General features: G+C 60.8%; 1 protein-coding gene across 4 annotated transcripts in view; it reads right to left on the bottom strand.

The window, feature by feature from the left end:
* The window catches only part of NRBP2 (nuclear receptor binding protein 2), a 29956-nt gene extending 6889 nt beyond the window's left edge, over positions 1-23067 (bottom strand). For 3 of the 4 annotated variants that reach the window (XR_012623148.1, XR_012623142.1, XM_074822960.1), the window contains exons 1-14: positions 22844-23067; positions 8039-8161; positions 7657-7758; positions 7324-7413; positions 6386-6426; positions 6200-6294; positions 5447-5470; positions 5085-5168; positions 4415-4470; positions 3708-3803; positions 2044-2176; positions 1767-1869; positions 1320-1370; positions 830-965 (exon numbers count right to left, since the gene is read on the bottom strand). Coding sequence is in view for 2 of the 4 variants with exons in the window: in XM_074822960.1 (XP_074679061.1) it covers positions 830-965; positions 1320-1370; positions 1767-1869; positions 2044-2176; positions 3708-3803; positions 4415-4470; positions 5085-5168; positions 5447-5470; positions 6200-6294; positions 6386-6426; positions 7324-7413; positions 7657-7758; positions 8039-8161; positions 22844-22960 (1251 nt within the window). In the remaining 2 variants the exon portion in view is untranslated. Of the gene's footprint in view, positions 1-829; positions 966-1319; positions 1371-1766; positions 1870-2043; positions 2177-3707; positions 3804-4414; positions 4471-5084; positions 5193-5446; positions 5471-6199; positions 6295-6385; positions 6427-7323; positions 7414-7656; positions 7759-8038; positions 8162-22843 lie in introns of all 4 variants that reach the window. The other variant, XM_074823048.1, reaches the window with a different exon arrangement.
* Between the last annotated feature and the right edge of the window lie 4878 nt (positions 23068-27945).

Raw genomic sequence — 27945 nt, forward strand, 5'->3', positions numbered from 1 at the left:
ATTGAGGGAAATAATTATTCCCCTCTACTCGGCACTTATTAAACTACATCCAGTAGTTTGGATCCAACTGCATCTAATTTTGGTCCCCCAAAACAAGACAGACATTGATAAACTGGAGCAAGTTCAGTGGAGGGCCATCAAAATGATCCTGGGCTGGAGTGCTGCCCTCTGAGGAGAGGCTGAGGGAATGGGGCCTGCTCAGGCTTTGTGGGGACGTGGCGGCAGCCTGCCCGGACCTGTGAGGGGTGACGCTGCAGCACAGAACCGCTCCGTTCAGCGAAGGGCTACACTGTGGGTTTGGAAGGCTTCACATCTGCTCAAACGCCCTCGCCTTGTGTCAGTCCTTCCCTGCCCGCCCAGCCTGGCACCCCTCCTGCTCCCCGCGGGGCTCCACAAACCCCCCTGCGATCACCTTCCTGCCACGAACTCGGCGTCGGGACGCACAGTCCCGCCCGCACAGCGCCCGGCATGACAGGGCCTGAGCTCGGCCGGCGCCTCAGCTGCCACTGCAGCGTCAGGATCCAACGGCGGGACTTCAAACGTACCCCCAGCAATGAGGCACGGAACATGCCGCACCCCAGAGCTGCCGGTGTGAGGAGGGAAGGCAGGGCTGAAGAATCAGAGGCAAGGGGCTGCTCCAGAGGCCTCCGGTGAAACGGACCCCGCTAGCCCCAGCCAGAGGGACTGTCGCAGTCCTGGGGCAATGAGGAGAAGAGCTCTCGCCCCGGCATGGCTGAAGGGAGAGGGGTTCCCGCAGTGGGGTGTCGGGAACGGAGACTGTTCACCTACGCCCAGGGCAGCGCGTGTCCCCGGCTGGATCTGACCTTACCTTTCTGGTCTCCACATCGAAGGGCTCTGGCGTGGGAGTCTTGGCTTTCTGAGGGTCCTCCTGGGGCTGGGAGAGTGCCCGCGGGAGGGCGTGGGGTCTGGAGACAGCAAAGTTCATCAGGGGGTAGATCCCGTTCCTGGTGCAGACACAGAGGGAGGACAAAGAGCTGAGCCCTGTCCCCTTGCAGCCCTGGCACGGGTCCGCTGTGGAAGGCCCAGAGCAGGGACCTGCCCCCACAGTGTGGCAGGGCCGGCAGCATGGCCACAGAGCTCCCCGCGCCCTGGCGCTGCAGCCCAGGTCTGCTGGCCCCGGGGAGGGGATCACAAGGGGATCACGAGGGGATCACACACAACCGTGAGCTGCCGTGCGAACTGGACGCTCTGCGTGAGCTGCAGTGCAGGCCCTGGCCCAGGGAGCCGAGGGCAGGGAGCCGCCGGGGACAGGAGGGGGAAGACACAGTGCAGGTCAGCCAGCAGCACCCTCAACCCACCTGACGTCTTCTAAGAATTTGTCGAGTTCAAGGAAGGAGACCTCTGAGTACCTGGGAGAGAAGCAGGACAGGGCGATTACTGGAGGAGGCAGGAGAGAAGAGTGGTGCGGAGGACTTAAATGGCTTTAAACTGCAACAGGGGGGTTTCAGACTGGGCATGAGGAAAAAATGTTTCCCAGCAAGAGTGGTCAGAGAGTGGAATAGGCTGCCCAGGGAGGGGTGGAGTCCCCATCCCTGGGTGTGTTTAAGGGCCGTTTGGATGAGCTGTGGGGGGATGTGGGGTAGGGGAGAACTTTGTAGAGTCGGGCTGAGGGTTGGACTCGATGATCCCGAGGGGCTTTTCCAACCTGAAGGATTCTGGGATTCTGTGACTCTGTGACTGCTCTGCCATCATGCACGTCCTGGGCTCGGCTACAGCTGCTCTGAAACCTCCCCACTCCTCCTCACCTCCACTGGGCTCCGGGCCGACCCTCCCTCCGGATCTCGGCCATCACCATGTTCAGGTCCAGTTCCTTTATCTTCTCCTCCACCACGTTTTCCGGCATCAGATCTGGGGCAAAGGCAGAAAGGGGCCGTCAGCCGGGAGGTCCCGCAGCGCGACGCCACAGCACAGACCCGCGGGCAGGTCGATGAGCCGTGACCCCCCCGGGCTCCCCCTCACCCCCAGCTCTGCTGGGGCAGCAACCCGAGCTGCAGCGGTGCCGGGGGCCACACGGTCACTCACACTGGTTGTTGATGAAGCAGTGCGCTGCCAGCAGCTTCAGGGAATGCACCTCAAAGAGCACCCGGTGGAAGAGCAGGTTGTTCGCTGTCGGTCGCTTGTCTGGGTTGAGGGTCAGGCACGACAGAATGAACTCCTGAGGGTCAAAGCAAAGCGTAAACTGGAGGCAAAGCTGGGCGTTCCCCCGCCCATCCCCACCGCCGCCAGCCCCGGCGTTTCCTGGGAAGCAGATTTGAGTGGTGGGCAGCGGCAGGGCAGGGCAGGGCAGAGGGCAGCATCCTGCTGGGCACCCGCCAAGAGCCCGGCCACAGCATCGCTGCTCCCCGCGCACTCTCATCGGGGAGGAGGTGCAAAGCCAGCAAAGGGCCGGGAGGAGGACAGGCAGGGGTGTATCCAGCAGGATTGGCTCGCAGGGCAGCAGCCCACCGAGAAAGGTGGGGTAGGAGCGGAGAAAGGGTGGCCTGAGGCAGCAGGAGGGATGCGGGAGAGCAGGGACGCATCTGCCCGTTTCTGCCCATTGACGGCAGGAGAGCAAGAGCCTCTCTCTGCTCCGGCCTGGGGCCAGCCCTGACCTGCCCCGTGCAGTTCCTGTACAGGTATCTGTACGGCTGTTCAGAACAGACACAGAGACCAAAAAACGACCAGAAGAACGGTGGTGGGGTGGGCACCCACGATCAGCTGCCCAAAGGCCACCAGAGGTGAGCGGCGACAGCGCGGACGGCCCCGCGGAAGGGACCCTCTGGGACACCAGGCAAAGAAGAGCACTATTGCATCGAAGGGGGTAGGATTTACTGTGGGATGCCTGAGGGAGTTCTAAGATCAAACGGGAGAATCTGGGGAGTGTACACACTTATTATGGGATGTTGTGGAGACTGGCCAAAGGAAGAGGAAGGGAGGGGTTGAGGGGGAGGAAAATGGAGGGGGATAAAAGGTGCCGGCTGCCTGTCAGCACTCTGCTGCCTGGCTGAGCCCTGCCCCCGATCACCTCAGTCTGTCCTGTCTTATTAAACTCTCTTCCTGAGTATTTACAGTGTAAGTTCGTTCTCTGTGCCCTGTGAGCATGTGTGGTCCTCTGGCAAACATCAAGCTGGAAGAGCGGGTGAGATGAAAGCTTGGGAAGGGGGCGGAGATACCAGATGGACCGTAAGTCTGATTGGTAACGGGAGACTCGTGGGACGGAGCCAGATACCAGTGGCCTGTGAGGGGGATTGCCCTGAGCATCGACGCTAAAGAGCAGGATCTGGCTGTTGGTGCTTCTGTGCCCGTGGACGTGGCACCCCCGGTCCGTGCTGAGCTGCCTGCAGTGGTCACATCTGTACGGAGCATGTGTGTGTGTGTGTGCACATGTGTGTGCACACGTGTGTGCACGGGCACCTCCTGGGAACTCACACTCACCCTTACTACTGGTAGGACTGGGAAATGGGGGTGGGGACCAGCCAGGAGGGTGGGAATCCCCGTGTCCTTCACCCAGCAGATCTGGCTGCCCTTGGGTTTGCAGCGGGTCCTTGTCCCTGTTCCCCTTTCAGTGGTGTAACCCCCCAGCACTGCTGGGCTGCCCGACATCGCAGACACCAGCTGAGGGGAGGGATGCTCCCGGGGAGATTTACACCCCAGGAGGGATGCCCGACCCGCAGGCGGGTCCCCGAGGCCCAGCCGGCTGCACTCACCCGCATGTTGGGATCGTCCAGCGAATGTCGCGCCCGCACGATCGCCTCCTCCGAGACCCGCGTGTCCCCGTTGGTCTGGATCTCCAGCACTGCCATCTGGGGAAGGAGGAACGTGGCCGCGGGTGCACGTGGCCGAGGCTTGGGTCGGTCCTTGAGCTTCCCAAAGGGACATCCCCTGCCCCAGTGTGGAGCCCGGCCGGGCTGCGGCTCTCCGGGGCTCCCCAGCACTCCCCGGCCGCCGCGTCCCTGCCCCCGGGGCCCACTTCTCGCCCGTTGCAGCACCGGGTGGTTCCTGGCAGGGCAGGCACGGGAGGCACCGTGCAGACCGGGGGACAACGCAGGCAGCACCAGCCCCACGGTCTGCCCGGGCACATCCCCTTGGAGCAGCACGGCCTGTCCCTGCCCGCTGCACCCTCCCCGCCCAGGGCTGTCACAGCCCAGGCGGAAGAGGAGGCACCAGCTGAGCACAGAGGTGAGCTAAGCCTGTTGCTGCACCCGGGGCAGGGTGGGCCACAGCAGCAGAAAACGTTCTGCTGCCCCCAGCAGTGGTGTCTCCATGGCTGCACGGGACCCCCAGCTCACAGTGAGGTTTGGAAGGGGGTGAGGAGACTCCTGGGGAAGCCCCCCAGGCCCCCGCGATGCCCATCCTGCCCCATGCCCAGGCGTCACAGCAGGCTCCCGGGCACTGCCGCCGCCCTGCTCCGTACCTCCAGCGCGCACATCCCGAAGGAGAAGATGTCCACGGCAGTCCCGTCAGCCTTTTCTGCAAAACCGGGCCGGAACCGCATCAGGGCAGAGGCACAGGCCAGAACCCGCCTGCCCCGCACCCTGCCTCACCCCTGCACACCCCTGCCCACCCCTGCCCTCCCGCTGCCCACGCCGCCTTCCCCCCCCAGCGCACATTTCCTCACAGTTCCCTGTGCAAACCTTCCCCGCTTATTCCCCTCAAATTTGCTCAGAAGTATTCAAGGCGGGGGTCACATCATGAGTTGTCACATGGCACAAAGACTCTTTGCTCCCTTTTCCCTAATCATTGTAGCATTTTACGTGCTTTTGAGCGTTCCTGGGCCTCAAGCTGATGTTTCCAGAGCCATCCGTGGTCAGGCTGAGATCTCCTTCCTAACCAGTAGTTGCTAGTGCAGTCCCCCCCCATGCAGGCACGGGTGTTTTTCCCACGTGCCCAGCTCTGCTCTAATCCACACTAAATTTTACCCACAACGTTATCACAGTCCCTCACTATCACATGATCTTCTGTGAATCACAGCCAGCAGCTTCAGTTACGAATGCACTGAGTAATTCTGTACGGGCTGTGCCCACACCTCGCGCAGGGCCCCCCGCGTCCCCCCGGCACCCCCGCTGCCCGTGCCCCGCACTCACGGCCGTACTCCGGCGGGAAGAAATGCAGGTTGCGGAGCTCTTCCCTCTCAATCCTGATGGGGCTCCGCAGGTCATCCGGGAGTGCTGCATCAGAAAGCGAGAAATGTTCTGCGCCACGGCTCCTCGGAGGCGCCTCCCCAGGGCTGCGAGCACAGACAGGTGCTCCCAGGGATCCCCACCTGTGCTCCTGCCCATGTGGCCACCCGAGGGGCACCCCCTCCCCCAGGAGACCCCCCTGCTCTCCCCATACGAGCAGCAGCTCCCCAAAGGGCCCAGGGCTGCTCCTCCATGCTGCCGCACCTCGGACCTGCGGGGGAGAAACTCCAGCCCAGGGACGGGAGAAGTGGCAGAGGGACACTCACCGTTGGCAAACACCCTGTGCCAGACTGTGGGTCAGCGCCGAGCCGGGAGTGCGCGGGTGAGGAGGCACAGAGCGGAGGGAGCAAACAGAAGAGAAGGTAACTCCAGAGAATCCCAGAATCCTTCAGGTTGGAAAAGCCCCTCGGGATCATCGAGTCCAACCCTCAGCCCGACTCTACAAAGTTCTCCCCTACCCCACATCCCCCCACAGCTCATCCCAACGGCCCTTAAACACACCCAGGGATGGGGACTCCACCCCTCCCTGGGCAGCCTATTCCACTCTCTGACCACTCTTGCTGGGAAACGTTTTTTCCTCATGCCCAGTCTGAACCTCCCCTGGTGCAGTTTAAAGCCGTTCCCTCTTGTTCTGTCACTAATTCCCTGGGAGAAGAGACCAGCACCAACCTCTCTACAACGTCCTTTCAGGGAGCTGTAGAGTGATGAGGTCTCCCCTCCCCTTCTCCTCCTCACACTGAACAGTCCCAGCTCCTTCCATCGCTCCTCACAGGATTTATTCTCCAGGCCCTTCCCCAGCTCGTTGCCCTCCTCTGCACTCGCTCCAGCACCTCAAGATCTCTGTCTCTCTCTCCAAGCCCAGCCCAGGTGATCCCCTGAGCCACCCTGAGCTTTCGCCTCTCCTGCCCAGCCAAACCCCTTTGTCACGCCACCCCGCACCACCCGGGACGTTCCTGGGTGGGCAGCTCCCTCCCACTGACTCTTCTGGCTTCACTCGGAGCCAAGCAGCACCTTCCTACCTGAGCCAATCTTTATGAGCCCATTGTGCTGGATGAAGATGGTGTCGCTGGTCAGGTTGCCGTGGATGATGGGTGGCTCGCAGGAGTGCAGGAAGCTGGGGAGGCACAAAGCTGCCCTGAGCACGTCACCGGTGCCCAGCCCAGGAGCCGCGGGACGGCTGACAGCACAAGCGATGGCGAGCTTACCTGAGAGCAGAGAGGATCTGAGTGCACCAGCGCTTCCAGGCCTAGAGCAGAGACCAGAGCTCGCCGTCAGACGAGGCGCCCACCACAGCCCCGCAGCCGGATCATGTCACTCCCACCCATGACCCCGTGACCCGGTAAATCTGCCTCCCGCTAGCCCTGCAGAGACTCACTCAAAGATGAGCCACACGCTGTGCCAGCCACAGCAGTCTCCTTTCCAACCCCTGTTCAGGAGACACCATCAAAGTTGGGAGCTCATCCTTACCAGAGCTCTCCTGAGCCCCAAAACCCTGGGGGCAGCAGGGACAGGCACATCGCAGTGGGGGCAGAGCCAGCTGTGGTTGTGGGGCCCATCATTATGGTTCTCCCTGGACACACCAACAGGGAGGCTCAGCTCTAGGAGGGCCTAACTGCACTGGTGTGATACTGAGCTCAAACTTCACGGCAGGGCTTGCAAGGTCGAGCATGGGGCCCCCAGCATGGCCACCCAGCTCCTCAGTCACAGCCAGCTGAGACCTGCCTGCAAAACCATTAGTCAGACCCATACTGGGCGGGTTTGCAGGTGAAACTGGTCCCTCCAACCCAAGCAGTAGCCTGGCCACAAGCCCACTGTCCCTGCTGGAGGGTGGTGGAGGTGCCGGCCCCCCGGAGCACAACGCAGCCCCAGGAGCAGTCAGCATCACGCAGCGGAGCCTCGCTGCAGCCGCTTCCAGCAAGTTCCCCCCCTCGGGGTCAGATCCCAACAGCAGGATCTGTTCTGGGCTGTCCTGGGGAAGATCCGCTCTTGCTCCAGCCCTCACCCAGACACCATCTCCCTACAGCGGAGAGTCCCTGGGTAACAGGGAGCAGCGGTGCCCACGTGCTCTGAGACCAGAGACCCTCTCTGTGCCCGCAGACACAGAGCTCCCCACTTCACCCGTGCATGCACCCAGGGAACCTACCCTGGCATTCATGGCCTTGTGGTTTTTCTTGGTTTTCTTCAGGAACTGCTTCAGGCTCCCTGAAGACACGTATTCTGTGATGAAGATGACCTGGCAGGGAAGGGAGGCGTCAGCTTCCCCCCTCCCTGCACTGCCTGCACCGTGCACGGCCCATGGGCTGCACCAGCCAGCGGCACGCTGAGAGCGGGCAGCGGCGGCCGTGGCCCAGGGAGGGAAGGGGAGTCCCGGGGAGCGGGGTGAGGAGCACCGCTGGGATCCCCACCTGATCCCCACCGGCATCCCCCCCCCGCCCAGAGACCCCCTGGACGCTTCGCCTCCCTGAGACCTCCCTACCCGTGCCTTCAGATCTTTCACATCCAGCCAGTATTTGTGAAGCTTGACGATGTTGGGGTGATCCACGAGCACCAGCTGCTCAAACATGGTCTTGATCTTCTCCTGCGGGCAGAGGAAGGACAGGTGGGGTGGCAGCTCCTGGGACGCGGCGGGACACCTCCCGGGAACAGAGGAACCGGGGGCTGGGGAGGAGGCTGTGCCCCCGCTCACAGGGAAAGCTGGTTTTGGGGTACAGAGGATGCTTGGAGCTGCCTTTGAGAGGGAAGCCATGAAGACAGGCACGCAGCACAGCGTGCTGGGATTAGCCCTACTAATGGACTGAGCTGTGCATGAACAGCGGGGACCCGGGGAGGTGCAGCCAGTCTGTCCCCCCAGAGCTCACCTCGTGCGCTTTAAAGGCCTTCTTGTCAGTGAAGAGCAGCTCATTCCACACCACCTCCACACCCTCCTCAGTGTCCATGGCAAGGAAGGTGCTCTGGATGCCTGGCATGTTCCCCTGATTCACCTGCCAGGCACAGGAAGGGGTCAGACAGCCCTGCCCATGGCTCCCGGCCCCACCGCGGGAAGGTGCTGCCTGCACGTGGGTCATCTCCACTGCAGCCCCTGCGGAGAACTCTGGCCCACACAGCTCTGCCCAGGAATCGGCGAGTGCAGCAAAACCCCTGCCTGCTGCCTGCTCTGCCCTGCCCGCGGGACCTGCCTGACTGCCTGCAAGCTCAGGCAGCCGCTGGCACCATTTCTCCGGGACGTGAGGGCACAGGAGAGAGCCAGCGAGCCGGAGCGGTTCCTGTGCCAGCCCCTCCCGACAGTTGCCTGCTGGTCCCGCTCCTGCACGTGGACGGGGACCCCCACGTGGACCCCACTTCCCAGCAGCCGTGGGGGAGCCCCACACCCGTAGCTGAACATGGACTGGCATGGGTTGGGAGGGCCCTTAAAGCCCCTCCAGTACCACCCCCTGCCCTGGGCAGGGCCACCTTCCACTAGCCCAGGTTGCCCAAAGCCCCATCCAACCTGGCCTTGAACCCTTCCAGGGAGGGGGCAGCCACAGCTTCTCTGGGCAACCTGTGCCAGGGCCTCCCCACCCTCACAGGGAAGGATTTCTGCCTTAGATCTGATTTAAATCTGCCCTGTCAGCTTAAAACCATCACCCCTTGTCCTTATGTTGGTGCCCCCAGAGCTGGACCCAGCACTGCAGGGGGGTCTCCCAGAGCGGAGCAGAGGGGGAGAACCCCCCCCTTGCCCTGCTGCCCACACTGCTCTGGGTGCAGCCCAGCACACGGGTGGCTTTCTGGGCTGCCAGCGCCCGTTGCTGGCTCACAGGCAGTTTTCCACCCCCCAACCCCCCCAAGTCCTTCTCCTTGGGGCTGCTCTCCGTCCCCTCCTTGCCCAGCCTGGGTTTGTGCTGGGGATTGCCCCGACCCATGGGCAGGACCTTGCCCTTGGCCTCGTTGAACTCCATGAGGTTTGCCCGTGGCCCCTCTCCAGCCTGCCCAGGTCCCTCTGGCTGGATCCTTCCCTCAGCGTGTCCCCGCACCACACAGCTGGGTGTCGGTGGGGAACGTGCTGAGGGCACCTCGATCCCACTGTCCGTGTCCCAAACAAAGGTGTTAAACTGGTCCCAGCCCCGACCCCTGAGGATGCCGCTCGTCGCTGCTCTGCACTGGGACATGGAGCTGTTGGCCATGGCTGATGGTCACACTCACGTTGGACAGGACAAATTAGAAGGTCCAGACAAACAAAAGCCATTACATCATCCCCTTGAACATCCCGAGGAGATGGGGGGCAACCCCTGATGCCCCGGGGTCTGTCTGATGAGTTCCCATCCCCTGGGGTCATGGAGCTGCACCCCAGGACCCCCCGGGAGCAGCTCTGCAGACACCTCATCCAGCACGGGCCCACCCTGCGGTGGGTCTCTGCCAGTCCCGCCTCGAGGGCAGCGCCAGATCACCAGTCCCCACCCCAGCCAGCACCACCGTGTCCTGGCCCCGGCCTGGGTAAAACCTGCTCCAAAAGCCCTCGGTTCTGATAGGGGTCAACAGCGACCCCCTGCCCCGAGCTGCCCCCCCGCCAGCCCTGGCAGCGTGGGCAGAGGCTGCCCGGAGCTGCTGGCAGCCAGATGAAAGGGGGATTGTTCTGGAGCTGCCAGGAGCTGGTGTGCAGTGTCCCGCTGCGGCGCGGGGCAGCTGCGGGCGCAGGCACAGGCACGCAGCACCCCCAGCTCGTTACGGGGCATGGACGGGCAGCTCGTGGCCCAGTTCCTGCTGCGGACACACAAAGCACCTCTGTTCCTTGTTCCCCCTGCTCACAGGCTCCACGTGCTCCGCACAAAGCCCGGCATGGCCAGCCAGAGACGCGGCCAGCTGGCCTCGCTGACTGCAGCCTTCCCAGCGAGTCCCAGTAGCCTCCCAGTGCTCCCAGTGCAGGCACAGCCAGGGCGCTGCTGGGGCGGCCGCTGCCAGGGGCCGGCGGGGAGATGCCGGGGAGATGGTGGGGAGACGGCTTAGCCCTCACCCACATCCCCCTGCGGTGGGGCTGGCACACCAGCGCTGCGAAGCCCGAGCCATGGCCCTTCCAGAGAGGGTGATGCTGCTGGCAGAAGGCAAGAGGAGGGGACTGGGGGTGTTGATTGACAGCCGGCTGAACAGGAGCCAGCAGTGTGCCCAGGTGGCCAATGAGGCCAATGGCATCCTGGCTTGTATCAGCACTAGAGTGGCCAGCAGGGACAGGGAAGGGATCTGACCCCTGTGCTCGGCACTGGTGAGGCTGCCCCTCGATGAGTGGGTTCAGTTTTGGGCCCCTCACTCCAAAAAGGCCCTTGAATGACTCGAGCGTGTCCAGAGAAGGGCAACGGAGCTGGTGCAGGGTCTGGAGCACAGGTGTGATGGGGAGCGGCTGAGGGAACTGGGGGGGTTTAGTGTGGAGAAGAGGAGGCTGAGGGGAGACCTCCTGGCCCTCTGCAACTGCCTGAAAGGAGGGTGCAGAGAGGGGGGATGAGTCTCTTGAGCCAAGGAACCAGCGCCAGGACAAGAGGGAATGGCCTCAAGCTGCGGCAGGGCAGGGTCAGACTGGCTCTTAGGAAGTTATTTCTTCTTTATGGGAGGGACTGCCCAGCCTGGGGCAGGGGGTCAAACAGCCTCCGCAGGAGCCGTCAGGAACTGGTGCCAGGCCGGGCAGGTCTCGGTGGAGGCCGTGCCGGGAAGGAGAGTGCTCTGTGAAGCTGCTCTCCCACCTCTCCCCAAAAATGCCACTGGAAAATCAGCTCACAGTCTTGAGAAAAGTCCTGTCCTGAAAGCAGCGAGTGGCCGCAAGGCCAAGAACAAGGAGTCAAATGGCAAGCACAGACCTGAACAGCCCTTTGGTTGCCACAAGGACACACAGGAGAAAGGGAGCTCCGCACGGAGGGTGCTGACGTCTGGCTCCAAGGCACAGGCGCGTCTGAAAACCTCAGGTGCCACCTCCTCGTCTGCCTCGTCGCAGGGCCACGGCACTCTCGCGTGCAGACAGGGAGCCGACAGCAGGAGCCAACCCCCAGGGCCACCACGCCTCGAACATCCCGTCCCCTCGCCCGGCTGAACTGCGGCCCCGGGCAGGTGATGCCACCTCCCGCCTGCTGGGAGCTGGAGGAAGGAACAGGCGCTCAGAGAGACCCACAGCAGCGTCCAGGGTCATCCCTCTGCCACAGCCTCCCAGCTTCGGACAACCGGCTCCCCGAGCCTGACGGGGCGTCCCGGTGCTGAAGGCTCCGGGCAGTGGATCTGTTGGGATCTGGGAGGCGCTGGGACGTGGCGAGGAGCATCAGGGAAATGTCCCCTGTTCCGTGCAGACATGGACGTGCTCAGACTTGGGCTGAATGACAATAAAACTGAGACTGAACAGCTGCCTTGCGTGCCGAGCCCCGAGACTGCATCAATAAATAAACACTGTGTTATAATCACAGAGGTGCCTGGGGACAAAAGGAACCGGCCACAGGTCACCTTGGCTATCTCACGCCGTGCCTCTGCCGGCAGCTCCGCGTGCTGCTAACGGTGGCCATCACATGGAACAGGCAAAACTCCAGAGCTGGAGTGGGCAAACGTCCGGCTCAGGCTGCTTCCAGAAAGCCCTTGGCAGGAGCTGAGGCCAGCCTGGAGCGATCACCAGGGACAAGTAAGCGAAGGTTTACAGAAGATCATCTTACAATAAATCGTTCCCTTTTGAGCTTTTCACGTCAACAAGGACTGAAACAGAGCACAGAAAGAGGCTTAGTGATATAGTCCTGGGGCCTTGGGAGGGCACGGGGCTGGAGAGCATGGACAGGCATTTCTGCTCCACCGGCATTTAGACCCGATTTGGAGAAGAAAATAAGGACAAGGTGGGTTGTTACCTTTCTCGGGTCGCTCAAGGAGACCGGGGAGAAGGCACGGCCACAGCGCCTGGGCACGCCGCTTCCCCTAGCCACCCGCACTCACGTCCTGGGGACACGCACGAGCCGAGCCCATCTCTCAGCAGGGACACCCCGCTGCCCTCCCGTGCCCCCCCAGCACCCCTCCACGCTGTGGGAGGCTGAGCACGGAGCAGTCCCAGAGGCCTCCTCCACCGGTGGCCCCGCGCCCAAGACCCCGGCACAGGGCACACAGCTTCTGGACGAGGGAAGTGCTCCAGCCGCCAGCGCAGCCGGGGGGGACCGGCCACCGGACCCGGGTGCTCTCCCGTGCCCGAGCAGCCGTCTCGCACCCTCAGCCCCCAGCACAGATGTTTCTCCTGCACCCGCTCTCCCCTCCTGCCTCTCAGAGGCAGAAGTACCCAGTGGGGCTCCAGCCCAAGAGCAGCCTCTGCGAGGGAGCCCAGTTCCTGCCTGCAGGTACTTTACCCAAACCATTTCCAAAGTTTGGCGTTAAGTTCACTGATCTGTCTCCAAGGCAGCCCAGCAGGCAAAGCCTCAGCCCTCAGTGCTGGTCGATGCAGAGCAGCGACAGGGCCACGTTGCCAGTCCTGGCTCCCCGGGACTGTTAGCACCACTGAAGAGCACACACAGACCCTGCCTGGAAACCTGCACAGAGGAAGGATAACCTGGAGGTTGCTCCAAAACCAGGCAAAGGCACCGAAAACGCTCCCTCTGCCTGGCTTGGTGGGGGCTGCTGGGGAGAGGCAAGCGCAGACTGTGCTGTCGGCTGGGGAGAACGCCAGGAGAGACGGGCTGGAGCAAAGGGGCAGGCAGGGCAGGAGGGTAGCGGTGGGACAGCAACCCTCACCCCCCATTCCTGCAGGTCCCTTTTCCCCCACAGGGCTGCCGGGGCCAGGGTGGGGGTGAGATGCCAAGCAGCAGCAGGGAAGGGGAGGGAAGTGGCGTGTTCCCTTCTCACAGCCTGAGCCCAGGCGTCGCCATCACATAACCATCCCGAAAACACCATACCAATGGCAACACGAAGGAGATGCCCCACCAGGCTGGAGGATGCACCAGTCTCCTGCATCCCGAGGCTGGGAGGAAGAGGACCAAACCTCTTCAGGGATTTTCTGGACTGGTGCTGAGCCAGAGACCAAGGAAAAGATGAAGTTTTGGGGATCAAAGTCTCTCGATCGAAGGCAGCTGCCAGCACTCTGTACACCAGAGCTGAGCCGAGTTCACCCCCCGAGCTGCTGCCCCACTCCTGCCTGCCTGTGGCTCACAGGGGCACTGGGACAGAGCCCTCCCCACCCGCCGCAGGTGGGCAAGAGCCCAGCGAGCCGCTGCGGCCCCAACACCTGCCCGTGGGCTGCAGAGTGGTCCCAGCTGCAGCAGCCGCCTCCCCAGGTGCAGCGGATGGTCTGGGCACAGAGGGCCAGGAGGTAAGAAATGGCACCGTCTGGGGGACACCAGGCAAAGCCCAAGAGGCACCCAAAGGGAGAACTGAGCAAGGAGGAGGAGCGGTTACCTGGACTGCAGAGACCCTGGGCTCACCGGGCTCAAGCACCAGGACCCGCCTGGCTGAACGGCGACAGCAGACATGTGTTGATGCCGCAGGTCACAACCCGGAGCAGTGCCAGCACTGCTCTGCCACGGGACAGAAACCCCTGGCTGTGCGGGGGGAGGGCTAGCAGCACACCAAGGTGACAATGCTCACTCAGGCACGGTTTACCTGGCTCCCAGTGACACCGCGACATCACAGAATCACAGAATCGTCTGGGTTGGAAAAGACCTTGAAGATCATCCAGTCCAACCATCAACCCAACTACAGTTAACAGTTCCCAACTCCACCAGATCCCTCAGCGCTGGCTCAACCCGACTCTTCAACCCCTCCAGGGATGGGGACTCCCCCCCTGCCCTGGGCAGCCCATTCCAACGCCCAACAACCCCTTCTGCAAAGAAATCCTTCCGAAGAGCCAGTCTGACCCTGCCCTGGCGCAGCTTGAGGCCATTCCCTCTTGTCCTGGCGCTTGTTCCTTGGTTAAAGAGACTCATCCCCAGTTCTCTGCAACCCTTCTGGCGCTGGGAACTGGCAGGACTTATTGGGGCCTCAGGGCTGAGCAGGGAATGCAGAGTGCTTGGGGGAGCCCTTTTGAGGAGTAAATCCCAACCGGGCCCTCCTAAGCCTGGGTGACAGTAAAGGCCGTGTCCGGACTTCTCAAGGGGCTTCTGTTGGGGTTACAGTCAGCGAGGAGGTGCTGCTAAGGCCTGGGGACACCCCCTCGGCAGCAGGGACTGTCCCCTTGCAGCAAGGTGTGCAAGCAGCAGAGACCGAGGGCCGTGTCTCTGCAGGGGCTCTGTCCCAGCCCGCGGCCCAGGCTGGGCTCCGCTCGCCTTCTCCAACCCTCACTGGCTGTGACGGAGCCGCACGCCTGCCCCCAGTGCCCCGCGCTATGCAACAGGCAGGGCAGGGCTGTGACTGCTGCAACACGGAAATAACTTTTTAAAACCTGTGAAGAAATGAGCTAAGAAGGCTGAGGCCCCACTTTGTCACCTGTGCTGCCTCCTTCAGCTCACTCAGGGACAGGGACAACAAACAGTGGCGGCGGGCAGAGCCGCCTGGTCACCGCTGCGCCCCGAAGCTGGAGCCGGTCCCGCAGGAGCAGCGGCCGGCGGGTGCCCGGGGGGGCTCATCCACGCGTGAGTCTGTGGGGGAAGAGCCCCCGCACCCCCCGCGCTGGGAGCTCACTGCCCACGTCCGAGGCGCGGTGGCGTGGCTCCGAGCTCTGCTCCCAGGGCCCCGTTTCGAGCGCCAGACCCGTCACCAACAGCCCCTTTGTCCCCAGGGCTGGGACCAGGCTCTGGAGCAATTACAGAGCAACCTGCCCCTGAGCCCGCCGGGGGTGCTGGCTGGACCCCCCCCTGCAGGCACAGCGATGGCTGGGCAGAAGGGCTGGCGGGGGGCACCCGCCCCTGCTGCTATCTGCAGTCCGCAGCAAAACAACCGATGGAGCCACCATCTCCTGCGACCCCGCGGGAGCGGGACGAGGGATCTGTGGTGCCAGATAAACCTGTTCTCTCCGTGCGATCCTGTTACACAATTAACAGGTGAAGGGAACGCATGAGACGGAAAATATTGTGATTCCAGTGAAGCATTTGATCCTACCGCTCACAAAAACATATTCCCAGCACTAATTCAGAGCAGCGCGGCGGGCGCGGGGCTAACAGACTGCCAGCTGGAGAGACCCGGCCGAGCAGGGACGGTGGCGGAGCTGGGGGGCACCGGCACGGGCCCGGGCGAAGGCAGGGGCAGGCCTGGCCCCTCCGCCTGCGGGAGGGAGGGAGGGCTGGGAGTCCTTCCCTTCTCCCCATACCCACGGCCGCCCTTCCCTCTCGCCCAGCAGCTGCCAAGCAAACACTGTGATCCCTGTTCTCCTTCCGCCGCTGAGAAAAAGGGACAGAAAAGGTTTTTCCACTGCCCAGATAAGAGCCAGGAGGGACCCTGCGCGCTCCAGGCGATGCGAGGGTTGTTATTCCCCGGGCAGAAGACCTGGATGCAGACAGGGCAGGGCCCCAGGGAGCCCTTTGCTTTACCCCAGGGCACCGCACCCCCCTGGGAAGAGCCACGAGCCTGTGGTCGGCTGTGGCCGAGCGCTGCTTTGCTCCCCGGCTAAACTGCACCTCGGAAGTTCGCTGGCAGCGTCACTGGAATCCAGGCACCGGCTGCCCCGCGGCTCCAGCCCAGCAGGTTTGTGGCGGGTGTTAGAGAATCGCAGAATCACAGACTCCCAGGTGGGAAGGGACCTCAGAGATCATCTGCCCCAAACTTTCTGGCAAAAGCCCGGCCTAGACAAGCTCAGCCCCCTGTCCAGCTGAACTCTTAAAAGTGTCCGGTGTTGGGGAACCCACCACTTCCCCAGGGAGATTATTCCAGCAGCTGATTGTTCTCATTGTGAAAAACTTTCAATTTGGTCCAGTTGGAATCTCCCCAGGAGTAACTTGTACCCATCACCCCTCGTCTTTCCGTGGGATTCCTTGTACAAAGGGACTCTCCACCTTCTTTGTAGCCACCCTGTAGATACCGGAGCGTGGAGATAAGGTCTCCCCGGCGCCTTCTCTTCTCCAATCTGCACAAACCCAATCTCTCAGCCTTTCCTCACGTGGCTGCCCAGCCCCGTGATCACCTCCATGGCCCTTCTCTGGGCCCTCTCTAGCCTGGCCACAGTTTTTTTTGTACAGCGGGGACCAAAACTGGACACAGGATTCCAGGTGTGGCCTGGCAGGCGCTGAGCAGTGGGGTAACACTTCGTTCTCTCTGCAGAAACAGCAGGAAAGGGAAAGGGCCCCAGCACCACCCTCCACCCAGACACTGGACGGGCTGGGGTGGGAAGTGGGAGCAGGAGGTGCTCGAGGACAGGCTGGGCATGCGGCACTCTGCCCCTAGTGCCCACCAGTCTGAACTGGGGACGCAGGCCCAGGGACGGGCTTTGCAGTGCTCGTCCCCAAAGCAATGGCCGGTGCTGGCTGGTCACCCGAGCCCAGCTGGAAAACACCAACAGCCCTTTGCGGGTCAGGCAGGAGACCAGTGACCGGTATGAATTATCCAGTTCGGTGTGATTTACCCTGTTGACTGCGCCGGGGAGGGGATTTGCTCTCCTGGGGCAGCAGCACAGAGCGAGCCCAAGCTGAACAGCTGAGCCGTCAGCAGTGACAGTGACAAACCCGCCTTGCTGACCAGCACCCGGCCGCCACAACATGGCCCTTGGTGTGTTTGCTGCCAAACGCCGACGCGTCAAATGGAAGAGCGAGCCAATGAGTATTTGGTCGTCCTTTAATCCGTATTGTAACACGACTGCGGGACACCTCCCTGGGCCCACAAGAGAAATAGAAAAGCCTCCGGGACCGTGCATGTTCTCTGGTTATGTCAGAGAAAAAGGAGACATAAAGGTGTACGAGACTCATACACCATGTCTGGCCACTGTCAACAAAAATACCCACATGAGAAAACCAATGAAAGGGCAAAAAAAGCTTGGTAAAAACAGGAAAGGGAACAAAACATGGAGAATGCGGTAATTGTAATAGTTCTCTTTGGTGACTACTCTGGAGGGAGCACAGACGGGGCAGCCTGGGAGCTGCGGGGCTGCAGGCGTTCGGGACAGGGTGGGGAAGGCAGAGGGACAGGTCGTGCCCCAGGAGCACAGCAAGCAGCCCAGGAGCACGGAGCTGCAGACAGAAACGCATTCTTGTGGAGAACACGACTGGAAATGAAAGAGCGTGTTACCGCACGAAAAAGGACAAGTTTCTGCACTAACCTTTAGCACTCGGCTGACGTCACCACCCTCCCCAGCAGTGAGAACAAGGCAGAGGATTGTTATGGCCGGGTAAGATCATGAAGGATTAAAGGATCCTGGAAACGGAGAAAGTAACACGGGGAAAGCGGACCTGAAGCAAAAGGCAAAACAGCCCCCGCGTATCACCCACCCGAAGGAGAAGGGTAACGAGGGGGACGCTGGATCCAGCATGCAAAGTCCTGCTTGTTGCCAGACCCCGGAATACACACGGAGAAGAGAACTTCACTGTCTGCTTCCAGCAAAGCTGACCTGTGCGTGAGTTCCACCACCTTAGTTCAAACAATTTCATCTTGCTTTCAGGAATACCCTCAGTTAAAACCACCCGGGGTGCCCCCACCTCCTGCGGAGCGGAGAGCAAAGCCAGGCTGATGGGCTGAGGGCAGTGCGTTTACAAATAAACTCATCCTGGAAAGTCAAACAACAGCAAACAAAAGCTGTAAAACCAGTAAGGGGTAGAAAAAAAATAGATTGCATGAAAAGAAAGAGGTAAGTCCTTCAGCTGATCCCCTCAGCTCTGGAAAAGCACTGCACAACAAAACACACTTCAAGTCCCAGTCTCCTGGGAGGGCTGGCAACAAAGCAGCTTTTAAAAATAACTCTGGTGGCAAATATTAAATACTTGGATGCTTTCCAAATAATCTATCACAGAACTGATTATCCTCACTGCAAACTGCAAACATAATTAATACCTAAAAAAAAGGGAACCCCCTTGCACCTCAGTGTATTCAAATGCTTCCATTATTTTTTCCATATTTCGTTTTCATTTTCTGATCTGTGGGAACCTATAGCAACACATCAAAATCTCCCCCTCTGCCAGACTTTTTAATAACACTTTATTTTCTTTAAATTCTGCTTCAGCATTTCTTCTCTTTCTATTATTGTTTCCCTCCACCCTTGCTTTCATCCTGCTAGTTTTAGAAGTTAAAAGCTCATAGTTCAAGGGCTTGGTATCACTACCCATGCAGTCATTAACCCTTTTACTAAACAAGGTGACCAAAAGGAGAGCGATGGACTATTTCAAGCGAAAACATGACCGGACCCTGGAGCTGGAGCTGCCAGCACCGCGAGGCAGAGCGTGGTGACAGGCAGCGATGGGGTTACAGGTGGAGAGGCAACTCTACAATTCGGTCCCGTGAACCACGGCTGAGCTTTGCCACTGCAAGCACACGCGCTCGTCTGAAGGGAGAGGGGAAAGGGCCCCGAGGAACAGCGAAGGCAACCCAGAGCCCGCTCGGTCCAGGGCATCCCTGCCGGGAGCACAACAGGCACAACCAGAGACGGGTGGGAGAGATGTGGGAGAGGTCCCTGAATTAACGGCCTGACCAGCAGCGTCACCAACTATCTACTGGTCGTAGCAGTCCCCTTCCCAAGTGGATACGGGGTTTGCAAAAGCAGAGCAGCATGGATAAAACCAGTTTGTTCTGAGTAACAAGGTGCTGGGGTTATTTCAGGAAACTCTTCAGACAGGGAAAGTTGCAAAACTTCTAACATAGGCAGTAAACCAAGTTTCTTCTTTCTTGCTACTCTTACTCCACAGGGTGGATGGAAAAAGTAAATGAAGTCATCAAACCAACACCGAAAAAAGCATCTCTTCCTAAATGGAAAAGTCTACAACAGCAGCATTCCTCCGCTGTGCTTCCACACCAACGGCGGGGAGAGAAATAAGAGGCAGAGCAGGGGTTGTGCTGGCACTGAACGGGAAGCCACCGGAGGATTCACATGACTGTTTCTCCACATAGGTTGCAGAGATACTGCAAGTGCTTTTATTTCCTGAACTGCTCGTGGAAATCTGTGACTTCATATCCACCACGAATATACACCTCATCAAGAGGCAAAGGAAGGTGTGAAGGGAAACGGTTTCTTCTCTGGTGGGCAGGGCCAGGCTGGGCAAGCGCTGAGACCCGGCGCTGGGGCCACGGCACGTTCCGGCTGCTGTGTCTGTGGCCGAGGCGGCGTGAGGAGGCGCAGCGGGGTGGTGACCCGCGGCTCTGCGTCCTCCCGGAGCCGTATGGCCACGGCCGCCACGGGCACAGCACGGGCGTCATACTCGTGTACATGTGATTAACGCACGCCAGCAATTCCTCATAACCTGCTTCTCAGCCTGCACCCTGGAGCGCCCTGGTTTAAGCCCTAAGCCACCACACGGGCTGTGGCCTCTGCCCGCTCCAGCTCCCCAGGCTGCAGAAGCGTCCCAGTGCCCTGGCTCTGCTCCCTCCCACCCCCCCAGACCCGTCCTCGGAACAGCGAGGCCCTGGATCCAGCACAGCGCCCTGGATCCCATGAAGGACCCGACTGTTCCAGCAAAAGCAAATTAAGGAGAACAAATAATTATAACAAATCACCAGGATAGTGAGGGAAAATCCTGACTGGCAAAAATACCTGAAGTGCTTATGGCAAAGAGAACATGTGTTAGAACGGCTGTTCACAGAGTCACAGAATCCCAGAATCCTTCAGGTTGGAAAAGCCCCTCGGGATCATCGAGTCCAACCCTCAGCCCGACTCTACAAAGTTCTCCCCTACCCCACATCCCCCCACAGCTCATCCAAATGGCCCTTAAACACACCCAGGGATGGGGACTCCACCCCTCCCTGGGCAGCCTATTCCACTCTCTGACCACTCTTGCTGGGAAACGTTTTTTCCTCATGCCCAGTCTGAACCTCCCCTGGTGCAGTTTAAAGCCGTTCCCTCTTGTTCTGTCACTAATTCCCTGGGAGAAGAGACTAGCACCAACCTCTCTACAACGTCCTTTCAGGGAGCTGTAGAGTGATGAGGTCTCCCCTCCCCTTCTCCTCCTCACACTGAACAGTCCCAGCTCCTTCCATCGCTCCTCACAGGATTTATTCTCCAGGCCCTTCCCCAGCTTCGTTACCCTCCTCTGCACTCGCCCCAGCACCTCGAGATCTCTCTCGTATTGAGGTGCCCAGAACTGTTTGTCGGTGTCAGGAGACACCGTACCAACAGCTTACAGGCAGCAAACAGTGTTTTTCCTTCCTGCTACATAACCAAGCATCTGTGAATGCACAACAAGCTGCCCTCTTACACAAAACTTCCTCCACTTTGCAATTTAGGCAGCGCTACCACTTCCCTGTTCAAGCTCATGTACGTTTTGTCACAGCAGCTTCACAGATCCCGGACCCTGACACCTGCACTGGCTAAACAGGGTCGGCACCCAAAGGCTCCGCGAGAGGCTTGCTCCCCCGGGGCACGAAGCCCTCCCTTGGCACACGGAGGCTCGCTCCCCCAGCACACGGAGGCCTCAGCGCCACGGCACAGCTGGAGAGCAGCAGCCGGCCTCCTGCGCTGCCAACGATGCGACTGCAGCCCTGTAAGTCGTTGCCGTGATGTGCGACCGTATCACGAACCACCGAGACTCACGAGCCTTCCTGCCGCTGCCTGCAACGCCCGGGGGAGGCCAGTGGCTGTGTGGAAATGTCACCCCACCTTTGCTCCCACTCCCCCACGTGCTGCACGGGGGGACAGACCTCCAGGGGCCAGTTCCAGCCACCGCCACACCACTCCAGAAAGCTCCCTTGTCAAAATTTAATGTTAAAATACACATTGAATGTCACCATTAGGGCAACAGAGAGGGAGATGGTTCAAGTGAGAAATGACCTCCAAGTCATTTCTCTGCCAAGGACCACAAGGGGTTTCAGGCCGTTTCGGTGGGTCACAGACTAACACACATCATCCAAGAACTGCGTGAAAAAACACAACGCAACTACAGGTCAGAGGTGATTAAAGTGTGGGGCCTCAGCCAGCACCTACACCACGTTTCCACCCTGACACTTGTTTCCAGCACACAGAGGGTCATTTTAAGTCTGCAGATCTAATTACAGGAGCATCAGGGTATTCTCAGCTAAAAAACGAGTTTCCACGCCTCTTTCCTCACCTCTTCAGCTGTCCAGCAGAGCCACTGCGGGAGAGGCCGGGGTCTGTCTGTCTGTCAGCTGCGCCTGTCCCGTCACCCCACGCCTCCCCCACGGCACCGGCAGCCGGAGCTCGGGCACAGCCGGCACACGGGCAGCGGGACAGCTGATGGCGGGCGCCAGCAAAGATGGAGAGAACAACACAAGGCAAAGACAGAGCTGGCTCCGACACCTCGGATGCGCCACACGGGTGGGATCTGATGCTCCAGGAGCACCACAGACACGCAGGGGAAGGAGCCACGGGATTCTGACGGCGGTGTCGGGTCCTGGCACTCACCACACATACGCACACCGCGGGACAAGGCTCAGGCACCGGCCCTGCAGTGGGTATGCCTGATGCAAGGCCCTGACGTAGAGAGGATGTGAGGTGGTAAGGGGGTAGGAACAGAGGGTGATGTGTGGGTGTGGAAGCACCAGAGGGACATGAGAAGGGTTATCAGGAGCTCAGCAAAGCCCAGCCTGGGAACACAGCCTAAACCACGGGCAGCCTGCAGCCAGACCAGAGCACTGCAGGGTACCCACAGGCTGTTACTGGGTGACGGTGGGAAGATAAAGAACAGGATCGGCCTTGGATGGGCCCTTTTACACCTCAGGAGCTCGGTGGTCTGTCCCTCACTGCTGTCCCACCCCTGCTTGGGGTCAGGATTGACCCTCTGACTTCCATCCCTGTTCCTGGGTGCCCGCACAGAGACTCTGGCTCCACTTTCAGGGGAGATGGACACTCTGCTGATACGGGGGACATGTCTGGGAGGGGGTGACGGCAGGAGCGCTGCAGAGCCCTGCAGGACACACTGCAGGAGGCTGTGCCGAGCCCCTGGGCTGGGCAGATAAACCAAAATGGCCCAAAGCCCTCCTCTGGAGAGGAGAAACCGGGTTCTCCAGCCCTGGGGGCAGGGGGGCAGGGGCCAGCCCCCACCACTGCCCTGCCCCGCCATTGACCCGGCGAGTCCTCATTCAGTGACCCACAGTTACGGGTCTGCCACCCGCACCGCCGCCAGGCCCAGCTTAAAGACTGAGCCCAGCCAGGACTGGGCTCAGCGCTGGCTCTGGCAGCGCCTGGGCTTCTTCCGACAGGGCCCACGGGCCGGCAACGAGTCGGGGGCGGCGAGTGCGGGTCCCAGCAGCAGGACACCCCACCCCGGGACATGATGAGCCTGGCTCTCCGCGCCCAGACACCCCACACCGGGCACCCCACACCGGGGCACAGCGAGCCCAGATCCCTGCACTGGCCACCCCGCACCGGGAGCCCCGCACCGGGACATGATGAGCCCGGCTCCCCGCACCGGGATCCCCGCACCGGGACACCCCGCACCGGGACACCCCGCACCGGGACACCCCACGCCTCCGACCGCCCCCAGGTTCTCCCCCACCCTCCCCAGCAGCTCGGGGGGGGCCGGTCCGCGGCCATCGCCCTCACCCGGGGCACCTGCGGCCGGTGCCGGCGGCGCTGCCCGTGCCCGGGGGAGGCGGCGGGCGGGGCGCGGGGGGGACAGCGCTCGGTGCCCGCAGGACCCGGGACCCGCCGGGCCCGGCCGCGGCGGCATCACCTGCTCCCGGCGCTTCTGCCAGCGCCCGCAGGGGCTCTCCTCCAGGATCTCGCTCTCCTCCTCGCTCTCCTCCTCCTTCTCCTGCGCCAGACGCGCGTCCGGCTCCGGCACCGCCATCCCCGAGCCGAGCCGAGCCGAGCCGAGCCGAGCCGAGCCGAGCCGCGCTGAGCTCAGCCGAGCCGAGCCCAGCCGAGCCGGGCCGGGCCTGGGGCTGACCGCGCTCAGCCCGCCCCGCCCCGCCGGAGCGGCCGCCCCCGCCCCGCCCCGAGAGGCCGCGGGTCCGTCCCACCCGCCCCGCAGCCGCGGCCGGTGCCCAGGCCGGGCCCACCCGTGTCAGCCCGCCCCACGCCGCTGCCCCCCGCAGCCCCTTCCCCCGTCACGCCGTGGCCGCCCTCGCCACCGTCCCCCGACAGCCGTGGGGCTGCACCCCCGGGGGAGCAGCTCTGCGCACCCCGAAACCGCCTCCCCCGCTCCCAGCGCGGGGTCGGGCAGATGTTTTCATTCCTCTGGAAAGTTTCTGGCTCGTTTTATGTTTTTCTTCTCCTTCTGGCCGTCTCCGGTTTCTTCCAGCACGGTCACTGCTCGTTCCACCCGCTTCCGCGTAAGCACCGGTGGCCACTTGATAGTTGGGGAGACACCCCCCCCCCCGACCGTTACCCCTCTTAGCCGGGGTGGGTGACCGAGAGGGACCACGGCGAGGGTGGCTGTGGGACGAGGAGGCACCGACGGTGCCCACCGGCTATCCTACACAAAATCCCATTCCCTGACACACCGTATAAACGAACACGAAGCCTTTCCCTGTGCGGGGCCACCACCGGGCCCGGCCTGGCCACTGCCGGGGCTGCTCTGGCAGTGCTGCCCTTGGCCCAGCCTTGCTGAGCCCGGCCTGGTGAATCTCGGCTGGTGGGCTGCCAGCCGCCCGCGCGAGCCCCGTGCTGACCCTGCCAGACCCTGCCAGAACCCCCCACCGCCTCCTGGCCTGTGAAAGCGCATCCCGGGCCACCCCCAGGCACACGCAGCCTCGGTCCCGACCCCCCGGCCACCAGCCCCATGTGCTGTGCCTGCCAGCCAGGGCCTGTAGGCAGCTAAACCCCTGGTTCTTATCAAAGGGGAAGGCAGAAGTTCAGCTGGGAATGAGCACAAGGACAAGGAATAAAAGGGTTGGAACTGAACATACAACACACCGCCGAGCCCGGGTGCCGGTGCCCTGCGAGCCCTTGGCGCTCCTGCCACAGCCCCCGTCCTCCGCGCGCTCCGGTTCCCCCTTGCAGCCCTGCCAGCTGCCGGTTCAGCTGTCCCTGACGGGGGTAAGCCTGCACTGGGAGCGACCTGTCGGGTTTAACTTTTTACTTTTTTAAGTAAAAGCTCTGTCCCAACAAGGAAGACAGGCCAAATGTACACCAAAAGAGATGTGGACAAATAACTGGCCAAAAGGTAAAAAGCAGTGCTCAAACCCACCGAAGGCAGGAACCTGGGCAGCAGATACGTAGAGCCCCAGGATGATGGGGGTCTAAATGGGGTCACTGGAGGGACAGGACTATAGTGAAAATGCAAGATTTGTTCTCTGCGGTAGCATTTACTCTGTAGGAAGCCTTTCTTTACAGGCCAGTCAGCGGAATCGTCTCAAAACGCGGTGACAAAAGAACAGATTCTGTAGGAATGGTGACAAACGGCCAGGCTGGGATCTGTGCCGGGAGGTCTGGAGGAACACAAACATTTCGTGGCCAGAGTATGTCCTGCGGTACCGAAGGCAGGCTCAGCGCCGGCGCCGCTTTTCAACACGTTCCTGAACAACCCAGAAAAGGGATGAACAATGAGTCGGCGGAGTTTGTTCCAGAGGGTCAGCTCTAAAGCTGGCTCGAAGGGCTGCAGAGGCTCTTGGGACACAGGGAGGGTGTCAAAGGTGTGGATGAACCCCCATGGGAAACTGCTCAGCTCGGAGAGCAACAGCCGAGCCGGGGACACGCGACTATGAGCTCGGTGCGCGGGGTGGAGAGATGGTCAGTCACCATTCCACACACAACGGGAGCCAGGCTGCCTGATGAAAAGGCTAGGTGAGAGCTGTAAAACACATCACTGGGAGTAATTTTTTACTGAGTGTTTCTGGGGGTAAAATGTTCGTGGGTGACACGCTGTGGAATTCATTGCCATAGGGTGTTTACAGCGGCCAAAGTAGAAAAGCATTTTAAAAGCCATTAGGCAAATTTGTGGGAGAAAAATTGATTGAGGGCTATTAAACACAGAGACGCAGATGTAGCCTCTGGCTCGAGAGGGCTCTAAGCTGCGGATTGTCAGGAGCTCTGAGTCTACAACGGATGAGATATTGCTCCGTCCCTGCTCTGGTTCCTGCGCTCTTCCTCTCGGGAGCTGCTATTAGCAACCTGCAAAAAGAGGGTGCAGGGGCATGCGGGGCTTAGATCGGGCCCAGAGGTGCTGCTCTCTTGCCGCTCTGTGCTTTCTGCGGAGGAAATGCTTTCGGCCGCCACGTGTTCTTTGTGGATCTCTGCTGTTTTCGTTTCACACGTGCAGGACGTGTCCTCAGCTGGGTGGTGCTGTGTCCCTGGACTGGCCACACTCTGTGCCTAGGCAGCTCACACCCAGATCCTTGAGGTCCTTTGAGGTATAGAAATTGCCCCCAGCAGCGTGGATTGGCTCCGAGTGCTGCGTGCTCAGCCTGTGACACCCTCATCTTATTCGGACACGTCAGGGCAATGAGAGGTGATGCCGGGTCAGGGGGTGTTCTCCCAGCAGCGATAGCCCTCTGTATCAGCACTGCCCCCTCATCCCCACCCGGACAATGCCCCTACATCCCACTGCCTCTTCCCTCACCCCCTCATCCTCAGTGCCTCATCCCACGGGATCACAGAACCATTGATGCTGGAAAAGACCTTTAAGATCATCAAGTCCAACCGTTAACCCAACACGGCCAAGGCCACCACTAACCCGCGTCCCCAGGCGCCACCTCCAGTCTTTTACATTCCTCCAGGGATGGTGACTCAACCACTTCCCTGGGCAGCTTGTTCCAGCGCTTGACAACCCTTTTGGTGAAAAAATTTCTCCTAATAGCCAATCTAAACCTCCCCTGGCACAACTTCAGGTTGTTTCCTCTTGTCCTATTGGAGTAAACTTCTTTATCTTCCTTCTATGACTTCCTTTTTCTTTACTGGATAACACATAGTGGAGCATATTTGTCTTGCCTGTTCATTTTCAGGCAGAAGTCATACGGTCTTTCATGTGCTGGCTGTCCTGACTGTCACATAACCAGCAAGCAGGAGAAACCTGGTCCGTGCTGGTGGCCCCCACGCTCTTGTACTGAATGTGACCCCCCGACACAGCTGTCTGTGACCCCCCGGCACAACTGTCTGCCCTGGGCTCTGCTCCAGGTTCACGTTGTTGGCCATTCAGCTGTGAAGTCCCACACTCACTGGTGGGCAGGGTGGTGCAGACACCCTGCATCGCACTGACCCCTGCCCAGGACCCCTCCCCAGCCATGCTGGGGAGATCCACCGCGACCAGCTGCCACATCTGCCAGCCTGCCTGTGCCCGGGAACAGGGGAAGGGACCCTGGGGAAGGGACCCCGGGGAAGGGACCCTGGGGAAGGTCCACATGCGTCCTGCAGCGCAGAGCCATGGCGGGAGTGCTGCTGGCGGGACAGCAAGCTCACCTGCTGCTGCCTTGAACCCCTCTTTCCTCCAACTCCTCTTCGGCTGTCCTGACGAGGGGTGCAATGGAGTGTCTCCATTTCGGCTGGGGCTCTCGGCTGCGGAGGTTGGGGATCTCAGACAGGGAGATTAACGGGTCTAAAGGTACGGGCTTTGGTTTCCATTCAGGATTCCTGCACAACGGATTTGCTGCTCGGGGTGAGTTCTCCTTCCCCACCGCCCGGAAGGGCAAGCGGAGCAGCTCTGCTCAGCAGCCCCTGGACAACGGGGCCCTGGGACCTGCGGAGCTGCGGCTCCTTTCTGCTCCCATCCAGTCTCACCAGGTGACCCGGGCACTGCTACCTCCAGGACGGTGGCTTGAACTGCGCTGCCGTGCTCCCAGCCACGGTGTGACTGGAAGAGCTCAGAGGCTCTGAAAGCTGCTTTACAGCCTGGCAGTCCTGAGGGGTTTGTCTGGCAGAGACGTGCAGCTCGGCAGGAGCTCCTTGCTTTATTTAATGTGGATCCCAGGTCGGTGTCATTCTGAATGTGCTCTGACTTTAAACTGCTGAAGTCTGAGGGGATTTCTGAACCCCTTTCAGGGTTAGTTGGCTTTTATTTCTTTCCAGAATGCTCTGCAGGTTTTGCAGGAAAGCCCAGGTGACGCTGCACAGCTGGGACTGTCCCCCCGCGCAGGAGCTGGGCACCCACGTCGTCCTGCCCGGGCACTGGTGTTTACGGTACCGAGGTCTGGGCTGAACCTCCCCGTCTCCCTTCCTCCCCTCCCTGCTAGGAGGCCCCTCTTGGCTTGCCGTCTATTTTTATCCGCATTTGATGGAGAGAGCTGGGATGTAATGACGTCACATGTTTTTGCACAACTTGCACTTTGTTACGGTTTAAGGTTCAGACTAGGTGCCAGGCTGACTCTGTGAGGCTGACAAACATCTTCCCTGCTGCTTTGTCTTCTTGCAGCGCATTTGTTAGTGGTTTCTGCAGGGCAAACATGTGGCCGGCACATAGCTTCCTAGGAATCTGTTTGTGTTTACCGAGTTAATACACCAGGCTCTGACCTCCGCTGTTCCGCAGCTCCCCGCACAGGTCCTTCACAAACACGCGACCTACACAAGCCCGTAACCCGGCCGTAACCCGCGGGTGTCAGCGTGGAATTCAGAGTGTGAATTCACAGGAGGGCGCCCGGGCCAGCGTGCGTTCGGCGCTGCAGGACCAGAGCTCTCCTGGGCATAACGCAGAGCAGTTTCCTGAAAATACTTCTTACAGCTATTACTGCTGAAAGCATCTCCGCTGTCACCCCTGGGACGGCACCTACTTCTGACAACATCTTGGGGCAAAGGTCAGGCCAGAGAGCTTGGACTTTTATAACCTTTGAGCTCTGCCTGTGTCCCGCCGGCAGCACCCACGCAGTGCAGGCAACACGTCTCCAGCTCTTCCCTGAGTGCAAA

The sequence above is a fragment of the Strix aluco genome, chromosome 1 (assembly GCF_031877795.1).
Source record: "Strix aluco isolate bStrAlu1 chromosome 1, bStrAlu1.hap1, whole genome shotgun sequence".
Lineage (NCBI taxonomy): Eukaryota > Metazoa > Chordata > Aves > Strigiformes > Strigidae > Strix > Strix aluco.